At 35.0% G+C, this 17645-nt stretch overlaps 1 protein-coding gene across 7 annotated transcripts in view; it reads right to left on the bottom strand.

The window, feature by feature from the left end:
• The window catches only part of TCF12 (transcription factor 12), a 389941-nt gene that overhangs the window by 67873 nt on the left and 304423 nt on the right, over positions 1 to 17645 (bottom strand). For all 7 annotated transcript variants that reach the window (XM_059371992.1, XM_059371995.1, XM_059371994.1 and 4 more), the window contains one exon: positions 13779 to 13831. In XM_059371992.1, the coding sequence (XP_059227975.1) occupies positions 13779 to 13831 (53 nt within the window). The remainder of the gene's footprint in view (positions 1 to 13778; positions 13832 to 17645) is intronic.

The raw sequence follows: 17645 nt of genomic DNA, 5'->3' as shown, positions 1-17645 counted from the left end.
CAATTACAAGAAGGTTTGTCAATTATAGAGCCCTAAAAGAAGAATACTCAACTGGAACAATCATCATTTACAGTGCCCAAAGGGAAAGACTTATATTGCATTTCCTATAAGAAACTGACTACCTCCACAGCTCATCAATGAGAAATCTTCACCCTGAAATCCTGCTTTTCTCTAAGGGGCTTTGCTTCAAAACAACCTTCCCAGCTTTCTTTTTCTTCCTAAAGTAACATTCCTTTCCTTTGTCGGACTTACCTATGGTTTTGTCATAGTTTGTTTGTCGTGAATTGCAATTCTCTGTTACTCCCAAATAAACTCATTTTTACTGGTAAAATAACTTTTATTATTAAGGTCAACAGTATCTGTATTGCAAGTGCATATAATATGGCAGAAATATTCTCCCTACCACTCATAGTACTCTGTGAGATAGGCTGCTCAGGTTCCAGAACTATGGAGTCATACCATATAATGAAAAAGAGCACTGGATTAGGAGTCAGGAGATAGGGATCTAGGTTTTAGCTCTGTCTCTTAGAGTTTAGGGTAGGACATTGCATTTCCCTGACTTGAAGTCTCCATTTCTGCAAAGTACAGGCATTAAATTATCCCAAAGATTTCACAGCCATTTCACCACCAATAAAATCTTTTACTATCTATTCCACCTCAAAACACTGAATCCCTTTTTTGCAAGAATTTTGTCTCTCAATTTTTAAAATTAAATTATAACGACTATTTTTCCCTGTTAAAAAAAACAACAAAGGGGCGCCTGGGTGGCTCAGTGAGTTAAAGCCTCTGCCTTTGGCTCAGGTCATAATCTCAAGGTCGTGGGATGGAGCCCCACATTGGGCTCTCTGCTCAGCAGGGAGCCTGCTTCCTCCTCTCTCTCTCTGCCTGCCTCTTTGCCTACTTGTGATCTCTGTCAAATAAATAAATAAAATCTATAAAAAAACAATGAAGCCATATAACTTTCATTCAGAACTTCTAATTAAAGGGGAAATGAAACTTTGCCATGCTGAGCTGAAATCATTCTAGTGAAAGAAATGTGATGTCTTACAGATTGGATACTTTTATTTCAGCAAACTACACAATTTGTTAGTTTTTAAAAATATTTTACATCTTCTTATATTATTATTTTTGAAGACCCAGGGTTGTGACTCACTGGCATAGATGAGACCCACTGTCCACACCAAGCTTAAATTGTATTTTTATAATTGTATCTGTGAGTGGCATAATTAAAAGCTTAAAAGCCTTACATGAAAGGTTGATCCAAAATGGAATTCAAAAACATAATTACAACTTCTTGGTCCCAAAGCTGACTCTAAATACTTTACATTCTAATAACATTTTTGCTAGCAAATGAAATATCTTTAAAGGGGTTAGTTATATATCTCTATTACCTAGTAATATTTTCATTTAAAACTAACTTTTGGGGCACCTGGGTGGTGCAGTCATTTAAGAGTCCAATTCTTGATTTTGGCTCAGGTCATGATCTCAGGGTTGTGAGACTGAGCCTCATTTCAGGCTCATGCTCAGCATGGTGTCTACTTGAGATTCTCCCTCCCCTACTCCTCCTCACTTGTGTTCTCTAAAACAAATGAATACATCTTTAAAAAAGGATAAAACTAACATCTTTTAAAATAGCTATGCAGTGTCTAAAAATGGTAAAAAAGAAAAAAAATGAGGTTAACATTGTACCAATAGGTAACTGCTCTTATCTAACTTTGTCTTTGTTCAATTAGCTCAGTATCAATTTAATTTCTTTTTTTTTTTTTTTTTAAGATTTTATTTTTAAGTAATCTCGACATCCAGCATGGGGCTGGAACTCAGAACCCTGAGATCAAGAACATACACTTCACCAACTGAGTCAGCCAGGACCCCACAATTTTGATTTCTCAGTAATGTACAATTCGATCTACATGCAAGACATTTTATGTTTTTGACACAGCATCATCTGAAAAACAAAAGATTTTTGGCTATGTCCTTGAAATATACATGTAGGCCTCTACAAAGACGGTTTATTATAATTTTAGCAAGCAACAAAAAGTTAAGGAGTCAATGGGGAGGCTATGGTAATTAAGTAGGCTGTGGCTCCTGCTCTATTCTGTAATAAAGAATTTTGGGCCTGTAAGTTGCTTCTTTGTGCCTTTTGGCTGGAGAATTTAGTAGATCGATAAAAGAGATTGTCATGTGGATTATAAACAGGTAATAATCATGTAGGCTGGTTAAGTTTACTAGATACAATAGGAAAGTAAAGAATGAAAAGCAGGTAGCAATACTATAGTACCTTTACAGTTGTGTGATCTTGAGAATACTTGTTTACCCTAATATTGGTTATTTCAGATTGTAATCATTGATATACACATATAAATAAATATATAAATACATATATAAATAAATATATATAAATATAAAGGTTCAAACTATTACTGCTGTTAAAACTGGAATATAAGAACACAGCTATCAAATGCTAAAACCTTACATGGAAAACCAAATGCAGATCTTCCTAACTCTAAAATATCTAACACAGGGATAGACTGAATCTATATAAATGGAAAGAATTTCAGTGATCTTTGCCACTAAAAAGACTTCCACTTTTCTGATAAAAAATTGTGGAGATTTTCTTTTCCTCCCTGAAAAGCTTTATACAAAGTTTACGCTTGTTAAACACTTATAATATAGATGGATAAAATAAACCTAGTTCATCTTGAAGGATAAATTAATTTCAGATTACCCAGTATGTTGTTTGTGCTTTCTGAGATGACTCAGCTGAGCATGGTCCAGGGTGAAAGAAGAGCGATGCCTATACTGCAAATCATTTGAGTTTGTTCATTTATTCAACAAGTATTCACTGAGCATCTATTATGCACCTAGGTGCTGCAGATAAAGCAATAAACAACATAAAGAAAACTCCTGCCTTATTAAGTTTCTCCTGGCTAAAACAGATGAACAAATTCTAGTATATCAGAGGGTAATAGGTGTTATAGAGAAAAATTTAATAGGTTAGAAAAGGGGGGTGATGGAGACATGTTACCATTTTATGTAGGATGGTCAAGATGCCTAGTAATAAAGTGATATATGATCAAAGAGAAAAGTAGGTAAGAAAACTAACTACAGGGATACTAAATAAGTTGTGCTCTGGCAGAGAAAAGAATAAATACAAAGCCCCCAAGGCAGGCTTGATATATTTAAGGAGCAGTAAAAAAGGGCAACTGTGTGGGTAGAGGGTAAATTAGTAGAATATGGTATCTGTGAGGTGGTAAGAAATGCTACTGGAGGATTTTGAACAGAGTATCATCCGATTCAGATTTTAAAAGGCTCTTCCTGTGTTAAAAAAATGACTAAAGGAAAACTGAAGACTAGTTGGGAAGATGTTGCCATAATTCAGGAAAGAAATAAAGGTGGGCCCGGACAGGGGTGCCTGGGTGGCCCAGTCCTTTAAGTTTGAGCCTTCAGTTCAGGTCATGATCCCAGGTCCTGGGATAGAGCCCTGCAATGGGCTCCCTGCTTGGCAGGAAGCCTGCTTCTCCATCTCTCTGCCCCTCCTTCTGCTTGTATTCCCTCTCTCGCTATCTCTCTGTCAAATAAATAAATAAAATCTTAAAAAAAAAAAAAAAAAAGGTGGGCCTGGACAATGATGAAAGCAACAGATGATGACAAATGGTCTAATTTCTGAAGATAATTTTAGTATGAGGAATTTAGTATGGGAAGATAACCACTGTTTCATTTTTGTGTCAGGGAAACTAACTTTTTTTCCCCTTTAGGAGTGCGTTTCCTGTATTTTGGTTTTCCATACTCCTCTGTCACATGAGGATCATGACCAAATATTGTTAATTAGGTCAATCCTAGTGCTCTGTAGAGTAATGGCTGAACTACCTGTAATTTATTTTATTTATTTTTTAAACAAATTTACTCTTACTATTGTATATAACCAGGAATTAACTGCATAAATGAGGAGGAAAAAGTAGGGCAAATAATTCAGTTTCTTACACAAAGGAAGTAAGTTCATATATTTTGATGATCTGAATAGCTGGAGTAGCAGGAAGATGAAAAGTACAGCTTGGAGCAGGAAGTCATTAACAGATGATGTTCCCTATCATAGATAACATAAAATAATGGCTCTACAGTATTTATTTTTATCCTTTTAATTTAATTCAAAAAGCATTTCCTGGATGGGCCCAGAGGGCAACAATTACTCAATAGAAAAAAATTGCAAAGTTACTTCTTTCCAAAGGCTGAAGTTATGTTTTGACTATAAGCATCGTGAAGACAGGGTACGAGGGTCCATGCTTTATTCATACTTAAATCTATAAAGTCTTAAATAATTCTTCTCTCATAATAAGCACTTAATATAAATTTACTGACTTCTATTGACTGGATTCATATTCCACTAACTGAAGATCTAGTAAATGGAGCCCACTCTTGTGTCAAATTGTTTCTAACTCTAATCAAATTACTGGATTTTATTTTATTTTATTTATTTATTTTTTTAAAGATTTTATTTATTTATTTGACAGACAGAGATCACAAGTAGGCAGAGAGGCAGGCAGAGAGAGAGAGAGGGAAGCAGGCTCCCTGCTGAGCAGAGAGCCCGATGCGGGACTCGATCCCAGGACCCTGAGATCATGACCTGAGCCGAATGCAGCGGCTTAACCCACTGAGCCACCCAGGCGCCCTCAAATTACTGGAATTTAAAATATAGAAATATCTTTGGTGATGTTGAAAAAAATCAACTTGATTTCAAATAGTATCAAGTTACATAGTTTACAAATTATGAAGCACAAGTCAGAAAACTTGATAAGATTTTAATTACTTATTTCTTATTAATACTGGCCATCATAAAGCTAAAAAGGGAACAAAATAAGCCATAAATATTAACTTAAATTTATAAATATTAACACTGAAAAAGTGATTTTTCTAGTCACAGGATGGAAGATTCTCTTACGCTTCATATGAAGGTTTTATGTTTAGAAGTGTTCATGTTTCAACAGAATCTGTTTCACAATCAATCACAATCTAACAGCTTCTCAAGCTGTTAGAACAACCTTTTAGCTTTGGGTTCTGTGAGAAAGTTGGACCAGGATAAAAGATGATGATTGGGCACACACGTATCTAAGTTTAGGTAAAAAATTATAGTAGGGCTGTTTATATCAAAATCAAATTATTTAAGTACTTTAAACCCAATTGTTTTAAATAATCATTTATTAATATATATATTCATAGGCTTATTTTTGATGTAATGAACTCTCCTGCATATTACCTCATGTGACATTTAAATCCAGAAAAATTATGAAACTGTACCACCCACTTTATACATTGAGGCTTTACCACTATTAGAGTTAGAGTAAGGTAAATAACAGTTCTGGAAAGTTTCTATCAATACAATAAACTCTAGCTCAGTGCCCAGAGCTTTCAGGAAATGAAGAAGGGACTAGTGAATATTATCAGATAATGAATCTAAAAAGCCCATAAGTAACCAGGGAACAGACCTAAAAATATTTAAGTTTATTTAATTTTGTTTCTCTTTGAGTCTGTTTTTCACAGAAACTATACTGTGGGAGTAAGAATGCATTAACTTTAAGCATATAACTTGTGTTAAGTCTAATGCAGGGGTTGGCAAATTATGACTATGGGCCAAACTTGGCCCACCACTTGATTTTACAAATAAAGTTTTATTGGAACACAGTCATGTCCATTCATTTATGTATCATCTGTGGCTTCTTTCATGTTCTGGTAGCAGAGTTGAACAGTTGTTACAGAGACCATCAGGCCCACAAAGCCCAACATATTTACTACATAATCCTTTACACAAAAAGTTTGCTGACTCCTAGTCAAGCACATTGATGTAGAGTAGAAATATAGGCTATTAACAAAGAGATAAGCAAGTTCTAGCAGCAAATTTTTCAGAAACATAATTTCTAGAATCAAATTATTCTTGAACACTAATAAAATGTTGGCATATTATAGAAATGTTGCATTACATATTAAAATAATTACATATGGGTGCATCTGGGTGGCTCAGTAGGGTAAGCATCAGACTTGGTTTCAGCTCAGGTCATGATCTCAGGGTTGTCAGACTGAGCCCTGCATCTGGCTATGCTATGCACTCAGCACAGAGTCTGCCTGTCTCTCTCCCTCTGTTCCTCTTCCCCCCACTCTCAAATAAATAAAATCTTAAAACAAAACAAAACAAAACAAATACAGATGATAAAAGACAAAAACTCTGAATGGTCAACACATTAAAATTTGTTTAAAATATATTTTATATACAAACAATGAATCATGGAACACTACATCAAAAACTAATGATGTACTGTATAGTGAACTAACATAATAAAAAATAAATTTAAAATATAAAAAAAATCTCAATAAATGAAACAGTGGAAAATTAGAAACTATTGTTGGACTAACAGTGTTTAAAATGCTTAAAAGTCTAACTCTGCATTTATCTATATAGCATAACAGTCCTTGAAATTAGGTACTACACAAATACAATGAATGACTTTTCAAAGTAAAATCACTACTGGTTAAACAAAGGGAGTATCAGAGATGGCAAATTTCAGGTCAGCAAATTACTTAGGATATAACTGCCTTCCTTAACTTAGAATGAAATTCAGAGCCCCAAACATCCCCAGTGATAAAATTTGGAATTTCTTAATTTGTTCCTTCTTTCCTATACTTGTAAAAATAATCCTCAATTTTATTAGATTCAAATGACAACAACAAAAACCCTTCCATGGTTCTACTGATGCTGAACATCCTGACAGTAGGCTTAAACTCTAAAAGTAGTCACAAAGTTCAACTACCACATATACTTTAGAAACTACACAAATTATACACAAACACACATTGGGTCTTATCCTACATCTGGTTTGTGAAGTATTAAAGATCTGAAATACCAGCAACTGAAGAGTTTAATAAACCTTAAAAGGCAGGTCTGAAATTCAGACATTTGTTCTTTTTAAAAAGAATATTAAAAAAAAAAAAGACGTTCTTATTCTTATTTTTTATTTATTTTATTTCTATTTTACATCTTTATTTTTTAAAAAATAAGAGACATCAGAAAATAATAAATATTGATATGGTTGTACAACCACATCAGTACAAAAAACTGGCTACATAGAACTTACTCACTGGTTACGTATCCTTCTACTTTCTGTCTTAAAATAAGATCAAAGACATTACTGGCTCCTCACAAAAATGAACATCTTAGAACTATGGATTAAAAGCTTATTATCTATACTGATACAATTCAGACACTGTTCAGAACAGTGGCTACTGTCAGCATAAACAGAAGCTATTTCTTATTAATGTATAAAGAAAATCTTTCATTCAATGGCTAAACTGAATATAAGTTTGGAATGGATTATAGAACCATCCTCTTTATATACTAAGATTTTTCTGCTAGTCTGACCTATAAAGTCAGAGAAACAATTGGCCACTTTGGAAGTTTTATATCATGTGGACTTCAAATAGAGACAGCTTATCTAACTGCCAGGAATAAGAAACTCTCAAGTACCTACAGTTGTTCTGTGGCCTCTATGTTTGTCTGCCAAAGGAGCTAAGCTAATACCTATTCCAAGTCATTCATAAAATGGAGGGTTCATCATAAAGCTCAGCTGAAGCTGTTGCTGTGTAACTACCGTTTATTCCAGAAGCACTAGGATTCTTGCTAGTCTTAAAGGCCTCAGATAATTGTCTATAATCACTCTGTTAGCTTCCGAGAGACTTGCATAAGACACTCCCTTTGTGAGTATTCTACTTTCTGCTCATCTTGTTTGCTATTTGTGTGGATTAACTTGGAAATAATAGTCACTCTACAGCTCTAACCCTTTACCTTTTTCTTCGTTTTTTCCCCTTCCTTTACCTTCTTCTTACTGGCTTAGATTGCCAGTGATCTTTTAAATGGTAGTTTTCCAAGTCAAAATTCACACTAATTTTTATTTTTATTTTATTTATTTATTTTTTAAAGATTTTATTTATTTATTTGATAGACAGAGATTACAAGTAGTCAGAGAGGCAGAGAGAGAAGAGGAAGCAGGTTCTCTGCTGAGCAGAGAGCTTGATGTGGGGCTTGATCCCAGGACCCTGAGACCATGACCCGAGCCGAAGGCAGAGGCTTTAACCCACTGGGCCACCCAGGTGCGCCTCACACTAATTTTTAAAAAGCCATTCCTAACAATAAAAAATCCCATAAAAACTTGGGGAGAAAGAAGGCATCATTTCCCAAACTATAGCCAACTACCAAACGAAAGTCTATGGAACTGCCTATCTGCGGTGAAGAAAGAAAAGGTGGATTCTAAGCTGCTCTGATTGACCTCAAAAGCTCAGTTCCTTATGGGTAAAGAGTGAGCAAAAAAAAAAAAAAAAAAAAAAAATTTCTTCTTGATGCTTGAGCTGGTAAAATACACTTCGAGAGTTTAAGTACAAAGCAAAAAAATTATGTGATAAACTGTATTGCTTTTGTGGGGAAAATTCATACACGCTCAAAAACAAAGGACAAAGTACAATATAGCATTTGATCAAGAAACAAACACTGCGTCATCAGCCTATGCCTGGGACTACAAGCCAGTTACATTCAAAATGAATTAATAAGAACATGCCACATTAAAGAAGATGTTAAAGTTTGATGTTCAAAAGACGTTTTCAAGTGCTATTGAACAAAAAACTCGAGGAAGAATCTGGGTCTAAAAAAGGCATTCTGGAATTTGTCCTGTGTGTTTATTTTCTGGTGATAAAAATTTTGAAAGTGTCTTGCTTCTTTCTTACTTCAGAATTCTGCATCATCTGCAGCAATATTAAAAAAAAAAAAAGGATCTAGGTCTGAAAATACTAACAACAAATTAGAAGATAAAGAATAAAGAGCAAAGAAACTTCCTTCCATCTGAGAAATGCTTCAGAGGGACATAAAGATGTTAAACCAATGATAAAAATCCAGGATGGGGGGTGGGGGAAGAAAGCATAAACTCCTGATAGTTCAGAAGACAAAAATAAGTAGTATGAATTCTAGGCAGAATTTGATTCAACGAATTTTTTTCCTACAGGTTCCTTTTCTGAAGAGAATGCTTTCTAAACAACAAGCGCAGCTACAATTTACCACGCATGTACCAAGCACATATGTATACAATACATATACAAGTCTAGGTAACACAATAAGTTTTTTCTTTCAGTCTAACATTTATCCATCCTTATGTTTTCAAACTTTTGCTTGCTTTTCAGCAACATTTGATAAAAATGAAGTGCTGATTTAAATTTCAGGCTGCAGTGTAGGAACTAGAAAATATAAAGAATATTTATCGAGTGTCCATTATATGCTGAGCACATGCTAGGCACAGGATACCTTGCACACTAACATTTGAGAGGGGCACTGTATTCTTGCTGTTCAGAAAACTTAAAAGCAAGTTCTCGGGTTTTAAAATAAAACGTAGCTGAGGTCAGGTAAAACCCATTAACTCCTGGACTGGAAAAGATTGTGCTTTTCTACATCATCCTTTTGATGGTGATAGGTTCTTAAAAGAACAAAGCTAATTAAAAATAAATTTGATTAACAAAAACATAATGACAGAATAAACTATGGCTTAAATTTAATATACTAAACAGGATGTTTTATGAGTAAACCAAGACATGTAATAAGCTTTAACATTCAAAATAAACAGAAAATGGCCTTTGATATTAAATTAGGTTGCAATCTTGGTTGTATGTGTGATCTTAATATCTCTGAGTCTCAATTTCTTCATTTGTAAGAAGAGGTATTATTATCTTAAAGAGGTGTGTTACAAAGATTAAAGATTAAGGTAATAGAGATAATGGTGAACACAGATCCTCATACATGGAAGTCCTACACCTCTAACAGAGTGACACAATAACAGAGTGCTAACAATAATTCCTTTTGGAATTATTGGGAAAAAATCACAACCGCCCCCAGTCCCTATCCAGTGCTTCAAAATTTTCCTTAAACGTTGTATCTTGGTACAAATCTGACACAGATGAAAAACAACTGATGTACACAGAAGGATAAAGACTAAAGTCAGTGGTTAGAGAAGGGGAGAAGCAGCTCAGGAACCCTAAAAAAGGAGGAAAACACCTCACAAAGTCAAAGCACCATACCTTCTGAAAGTCTCCTAGACAAACCTTAATAATTACGAATGCCACCTATTATTTATCAGCCAGGATACTTCAGTGAGTGTTTATACTGTTTCATATCTGGACTGATTTTGTATGTTCCCCAATCCTTTTCTGGAGTGGGAAAGTGAGTCTGTTAATAGGGAAAGTACAAAAATTGTGTCTAGTATAGAATCCAGTAATGTTGTACTTCTAGATGTGTCCTGAGCATGTGTTTATTTTCTCATGTTTATGCCTTTCACGGTTCATCCTTCCTCTTCTCTAACAGAAGAATTGCTACTCATCTTTCTGGACACAGTTCAGATGTCAACTCCCAAGGCCATTAGTACTTCCCAAGGTAGGATTAGTTCTACCTACTCTCTGTTTCCAGAGTGCTTGGTATACACCTTTACTTGCCTCACTGCAATATAATTAATTCACTAATTGAATGCTTGTTTCTCATACTAGATGGTAAGTTCCTTGAAGGTACTGGTAGTGTGTGTATATGGTAGAATTTTCAATGTTTAAGCGTCATTCCAATGTTGTTGCCCCCATTCTACATTGTCCAGTATTTCAACCTATCTAGAAAAGCAAGTGGAAAATGTAGTGTGCTTAAGGATGCTTTTTTTTTTAAATATCAGGAAGGAAACTAGGATCACTATGCTTTTTGGTTAAGTGCTGGGCACATCAGGGTTTTTCTGGGGGGAGGTGGAGGGGCACATCAGTTTTAAAACTTAGCATTTTTAGACCTGAAAGGAAATTCAGATTTCCCACTTCAAACTTCCTAAGGGCTAACTGACTAAGCCAGAGTCATACAGTCAATCATTAACTGAGCCAGCAGATTTGAGCAGATCATTCTCTTAACCTTACTGACCATACTGCTTTAATGATGCCAACACTCCCTTACTGGGACTTTATCCACAGATAGGAATTACCATTCAGTTGATCTGCAGAGAGGAATAAAGGAGCTTATGATACCTAAATTTGTATCATGACTTACAAAAAGAAAAGGCCTCTAACCAATGCTATGTAGTCAACTAAGTAGATTATCAATGCCTTTTGCATGTTAAGTAACCCTACCTTCTGTTTTCTGTAGCAGTACAAGTAGTACAGTATTAACCTAGTTCTTCTACTGTTTATTTAGTAAAGGTAACATATATTTTACAGATGATTGAAGATATTTGGATAAGCAGCAAACTGTGAAATCTGAGATGTTACTGCCAAGTTTCTACTTTTGTTTGGGAAGTATAACATTCAAATGGTCATGAAATAAAATACACACAGTCTACATTTTTATACCTTTTTATGATTCATATTGTTAAACGTCTATACACTGCATATATTTCAGTAAAAGCATTTCAATAGTAAAAGCACTGTAACTTTAAATTCCCATTTGCTTTAGATACTGAAAAGGTAAATACTGTAACCATAAGTATTCTCAGAAGTTTATTATTTTGGTAATATTTATCAAAGTATCATTTTTAAAGTTTAAAAAAATTCTCTTTAAAAAACCTGAGATTTCAACATATCACTTAATCTAAAATACACTTTCAATTAATTAAAATGCATTTATTCTTTATATATCCTTAATAACATTCAATATGTCTAAATACTATTTTCAGCATCGTTTCTAAGTAGTGTATGTCAGATACGGATGTTAAATATAGAATTGAAAACACTGAATTCTATTCTGTTCTGAGTAAGGTAGTTAGTAACACAATATATAAGTAGGCTTGGCTTATGAAATTTCCTAATGGTTCTCAAAGAAATCAAAGCTCAGAATTCAGTGCCCTTCCCCCTTCTCTGTGGCTTGTCCTGACACAGAAGACTAGTAGAGGGAACTACCCCCAAGCAGTGAATGCTGTTATGATTAGAACTGGAGGGAATATTGGTTACCTCTTGTGTGTATACTCTTTCCAGGCTGTTCTATTTTGTCTGTTGTTTTAAACAAGAAAAAACTACGAAACACTGAAAATAGGTTGTTTCTTAAAATCAAGGTCAGGCTAAGAGAAATAGGATGAATTTTTCATTTATAAATCTTATTTTTTTTCACCTGTGTCGTTCTGCTAAGTACTATATATATAAATATGCAATTTAACCTTTATTACTTTCATAGAATTATGGCAATAAATTACAAGAAAATTGCAGTTACATATTTTAGCAGTTCCGTCAATTTTAAATATGATTTCTGTTAATCTAGCAGAAATCATCTGTTTTACTGTTGAACCACCTACCCCAGCACAGCACACAACTGTTAAAATGTAAATTGCCCAACTATTTTTAGCTGTTGTGGAAAAAAATTCCTGTCTTCGGGAATAATGATTTGAGGCATTGTGTTCATTTTGTTTATCAAGCAGCTATTCAGCCTCTAGTGGGCCCAAGTGCTTATGCAAGCAAAAGCTTTTAAGAATGCCTGCAGCTGCAATCCAACCTTCCAGGTAGGCTGCAGGTTCAGAGCACAGCTGCCCTAGGCTGCATAAAACTCAGATCCATCTGGAATTGGGTTTCAAAGAGGATTTCAAATTTGAGTTTTCATGTATCACATGGAAGAGAAGGCAGGGGAAGAACACCGGAGAGAAGGAAGGCAAACAACCAAAAAGATGCTATCTCTACTTCAGCCTTAATAAAAAATAAAAAGCTCAGACCCATGCTGCTCCTTCTAGATTACTACTTGCCAAGCCGGATATTCCATTCAGTGTATACTTCGATGAGCTGTGACTCATCCAGCAGCACCTGCGCCCATGTGTTAAGTACTGCCAAATAAAAGCCCAACATCCATTTACACAACAAAGAGATGTACCCTACAAGGCATGGGGCCTCAATCCAAAAGCCCCACTCCCCATTTGTTCTAAGCAAAGGGAAAGGAGAAAAAAAAATCTTCCCTTCTCACACCAGAGATTTTTAAAAATGTAGGTGGATTTTTGATGTAGGTTAATTTACAAATACTTTTACTCTTTAAAAGAATAAAGTATGTTTAATAGCACAAACACCCCTACAGCATTAGATTATCACGGCCATTAATGATTGTTCACCAAACCTTTCCAGCCTCCTTCATGAAAGCTCTTTATTCTCAAAGGATACATTTTTTGAGCAAAGGGGGATCAACAAACTAGTTGCTTGAAAGCTTTCCTGATGCTAGGCTGAAGTTAGGAAAGGCTTAATGAAGGCTTTAAAATCCACAAGGGCTTCACAATGAACATCTGACTCGGTGATTTATGCATATTAATAACTTCAGTCCTACTGAGGCAAGCTGAGCCGAACATGTCCTCCGAATCTTAATGTCTTTAGCTCCATTGGGATTATTACAAATGTAAATTTCTAAGATTCTCAGCTATTAATCTCTGTCTGTCCTCCTGTTCAGCAACATAATGACTAATTAAACATCAAAAGACCTGTACAGGAGATCTTCTTTGACAGCTACCGGCCTAGTCCTCTTCCCAAGAGAGGAATTCAAATGACAGGGACACGGAGTAACAGCATATGAGTAACCTACAAATTACTGCAGAGAAATCTGAAAACCTAACATTAAATGTGGATTTATCTCAATCAATGATTCCATTAAACAGTGAAGAGTTAATATGTAAAGTGTGCCTGCTGACGCCAATCGAATATATCCTTACAGCCAGCAAATATTGAATACCTGAAATCAGTTTCTTTACCACAAAGTCAAAAAAATGGGTACTTACTGAAGAAGGCAAACCAGGAGGCACCTTTCTGACTTTCTTTGCTTGCAAAGGATCTGCATTTGGAAAACAATAGTATTTCATCAGAATTTCTATTTTAAAAGGTCTGACTTCAACTGAACAGAAATTTTTTCCTTCCAGTGCCTTGTTTTCCAGTACTTAGGAAAAAGCAAGGGCATATAGGGATCGGGGCTTCGTTCTTTCTGACGGTTCCTGGGCAAAACAGTTCTCCTAATGAAGGGATATATTCTGAAATATGTATCAGGTAAGTTTAGGAAGATGAAAAGCAAACAAAGTAAAACAAGAAAGAAAATAACAAACCAATAAGCATGTGTGAAGGGAATTAATATTTCTTAAAAACTCTTTACTCCATACCAGGCACTTTACATCACATATCTCACTTTCACTTGCAGAGGGCATTTGGTACAACAGGTCACTTTAATAATAAAACTGCTAAACAGAGACACAAATTCAGTGTCCACATCACATGAAGAATTAGGTTTAAAAGCATACTAACCAGACTGAAAGCTAATGCTGTGCTACAATTTATTATGTTAAAAATTTGAAATAAAATTTAATCCATGAAAAATTATGCTTGTAATCATGTCAGAGAAATGCTACATAAACTATTAAAATACAGGCACTGTCATATACAATGTCATCTAGTATTCTGTAAGAACACTTACTGTTTACAATGTGTGGTTAAAACTGCAAATTCAGTACTAACTGTTGTGTGATTTGTCCATGGGTGTTTATATTATTTCAAAAATAACTAGAAAAAGTCTATTTCTTTATAAGATACAAACGAGAACCTATTTTCACAGATAACTAATCAGCTTTACTTGGTAGTTTAATTTTACTTATCTAAAATTTAAAATTTAAAACCTGTTCATCTTATTTACTGTAAAAAAAAAAAAGGTGGTAAGCGCAGCTTTCCAATCTTTAACAAATAATGGATGAAATTCAGGATTTTTCAGAGCGTTTCGCTAGTAATAAGGCTGGCATAAAGTATACCATTTTGCAAACCATAAAAATGAGAATTAAACAAGCATATTTTCCTGTGTCATAAATTATACGACACAGTAAGACACACAGTTGTTTAAGAAAGAATTATATTCGTATTTTAAATTAGGACAGGGCATCTTTACAATAAGGCTGCAAAGCTAAAAAAGTAACTTTAGAAGTAGCATGTGGGAAATTTTATACATTAAAAAAGGGGCAAATCATTCATTCATTACTTTTTAAGTTCCTATACCAAGAGGCAGCCTATATTTCCTTAAAAGAAAAGTGCCAAGATAAACAATATCTGGCACACTCTATACTTATAAATCTTAGAAGCAAATTTTTTATTCTTTGTGAGGCTTTTCTAGAACCTAACTCTTCGAAACTAACAAATACAGTATCCTTTGAGCAAAAGCCACACTCTATACCAAGAGAGTCAACTGAACTGCTCCTATCAGTTTGGAGCTCATCAATCTATTTTGGATTAATAACTAGCAAAAAATGTTTTATTTAGTTTAGGACAGTTTACATTGCCTATATAAATAGAAATGTTTCTTATCTTTCTTCCTTTCCTTTTTTTTTTAGTTAGAGAGGAGGTGGGGAGGGGCAGAGGGAGAGGCAGAGAATCAAGCAGGCTCCACGTCCAGCATGAAGCTTGACATGGGGCTTGATCTCACAACCCTGAGATCATAGTCTGAGCCAAAATCAAGAGTCAGAAGCTTAACCACTCAGCCACCCAGGCACCTGGAAATGCTTATTTTATATCTTTATCTCCTCACTGGAGATTATTTTATATCTTATTTTATATCTTTATCTCCTTTATCTTATTTTATATCTTATTTTATATCTTTATCTCCTCACTGCACAATTATGTACATAATGTTCTATTTAAAAACAATGAATTTGGGATTCACAGTTTACTTTTGAGGGGTTGCAAAGTCTAACAGTTTAGAGTAAGCTGGCTGGATTCAAATTTCAGCTCCTAATTTCAGCAGCAACAAATACAGTGGCTGTGTGAACTTGGGCAAGTTATTTTTAATCTCTTTGAGCTTCCGTTACATAAGATATAAAAAGGGAGTAACACCCCTTAGAGCTATTGTAGTAAAGATAATATGGAAAGATATTTGGGGCAGTGCCTGACAAGAGAGTGACAATAAATTTTAGCCATTATTACTATGTTTATATTAAAATCTGTGGCAGAATATATATATATATGTATATATATATTTAATATTTTATTTATTTGACAGACGGAGATCACAAGTAGGCAGAGAAGCAGGCAGAGAGAGAGGAGGAAGCAGGCTCCCCGCTGAGCAGAGAGCCTGATGCGGGGCTCCATCCCAGGACCCTGAGATCATGACCTGAGCCGAAGGGGAGGCTTTAACTCACTGAGCCACCCAGGCGCTCCTGTGGCAAAATATTCTAATTTAGATAGCTAGATGCTGTTTTGCAGATTTCGTAAAGCATCTAAGCAGCTTGAGAAGATACTGAGGTGGGTAAAGATGATCTCTGAAGTCCTTTCAACTCTGAGATTTTATGAGTAACTACAATGCCAAGAAAGAGTGGCAGAGTGATAAATAACAATGAAGAATGGACTAACACTCCACTAAGTGGTATTCATACAGGAAATGAGTGGGCTTCCCTGCGTACCAAGTCTTGGCTAAGTTGCTAAGCTTCCTGGGTCTTGATTTTTCATCTGTAACACAGGTTAGTATTACAACCTCAGAGAACTTTTGTAAAGATATATACCTGGCATGAAGGAGATATGATCACTATCATAATCAAAATGAAAAAATGAAAATGAAGATACAAGTTTTAATTTCTGGAAAACTTGAGTTTTTATACCTCTACCCTAATTCCTAGTGAATCAATAACTCATTTTCTCCCTGAATTTTTAGTAATATTATATTGGTCCGTATTAGTGCTTTTTGACATAGTATATACTCACATAGCTTACTAACAAGATATTTCTCTAGTGACACTAACACAAGTAGATTTCAATGAGTGTTCCTACCCTAACTCATTTGGTGGGAAACAAAGGTGAAGATGGAGAAAAGATGCTTTACAATTTATCATTTCTTTAATAAACATTATACTGGTCTACATCTTCTGGGCTTACTTTATTACACATATTAAGTCACCCATAATGCTGAGAGGTGGACATATCTAGTCAGAGCTCTCTATGCAAACATGATTATCATTGCCCTTTCATATATTCAAGCATACTCTAGACCCAGGGACAAGGGCTATTTCACAAAAATCTAGTTTTCACAGAAGGTAGATATATAAATTGGTATTTGCAAAATAAATAACTATACATATTTTCTTTTTTTAAAAGATTTTATTTATTTACTTGACAGAGATTACAAGTAGGCAGAGAGGCAGGCAGTGAGAGGAGGAAGCAGACTCCCCACTGAGCGGAGAGCCCCACCCGATGCGGGGCTCCATCCCAGGACCCTGGAATCATGACCTGAGCTGAAGGCAGAGGCTTTAACCCACTGAGCCACCCAGGCACTCCGATGACATATTTTCTTTTAGTGGAATGTATTTATTTCAGAAGCTGGCCTATCCTTGATAGAATTATCCTGTATAACTTCAATTTTGTATAAAGGAAGATTCCTATGAAGGAATCACCAATAATTCTCACACTTAAAAACTGCTTGGATAAGGTGCCAGAGTGTACCTGAGGCTTGCTATAAACAGCAACACAAAACAAACTGGCCTGGTTAGGGTATGTATAAGGCGTAAAAGAAGGAAACTAAAGAAAATTAGGGTTCAAAACTTAATAGACACTGAGTTTCCTTTTGAGGTGATGCTTTGGAACGAGACAGAGATGATGGCTGCACAGCACTGTGAATATACTAAATT

Source organism: Mustela nigripes, chromosome 13, assembly GCF_022355385.1.
Source record: "Mustela nigripes isolate SB6536 chromosome 13, MUSNIG.SB6536, whole genome shotgun sequence".
Taxonomy (NCBI): domain Eukaryota; kingdom Metazoa; phylum Chordata; class Mammalia; order Carnivora; family Mustelidae; genus Mustela; species Mustela nigripes.
Note: the sequence above shows the minus strand (reverse complement) of the source record. Positions and strands in the feature narration are given on the sequence as shown.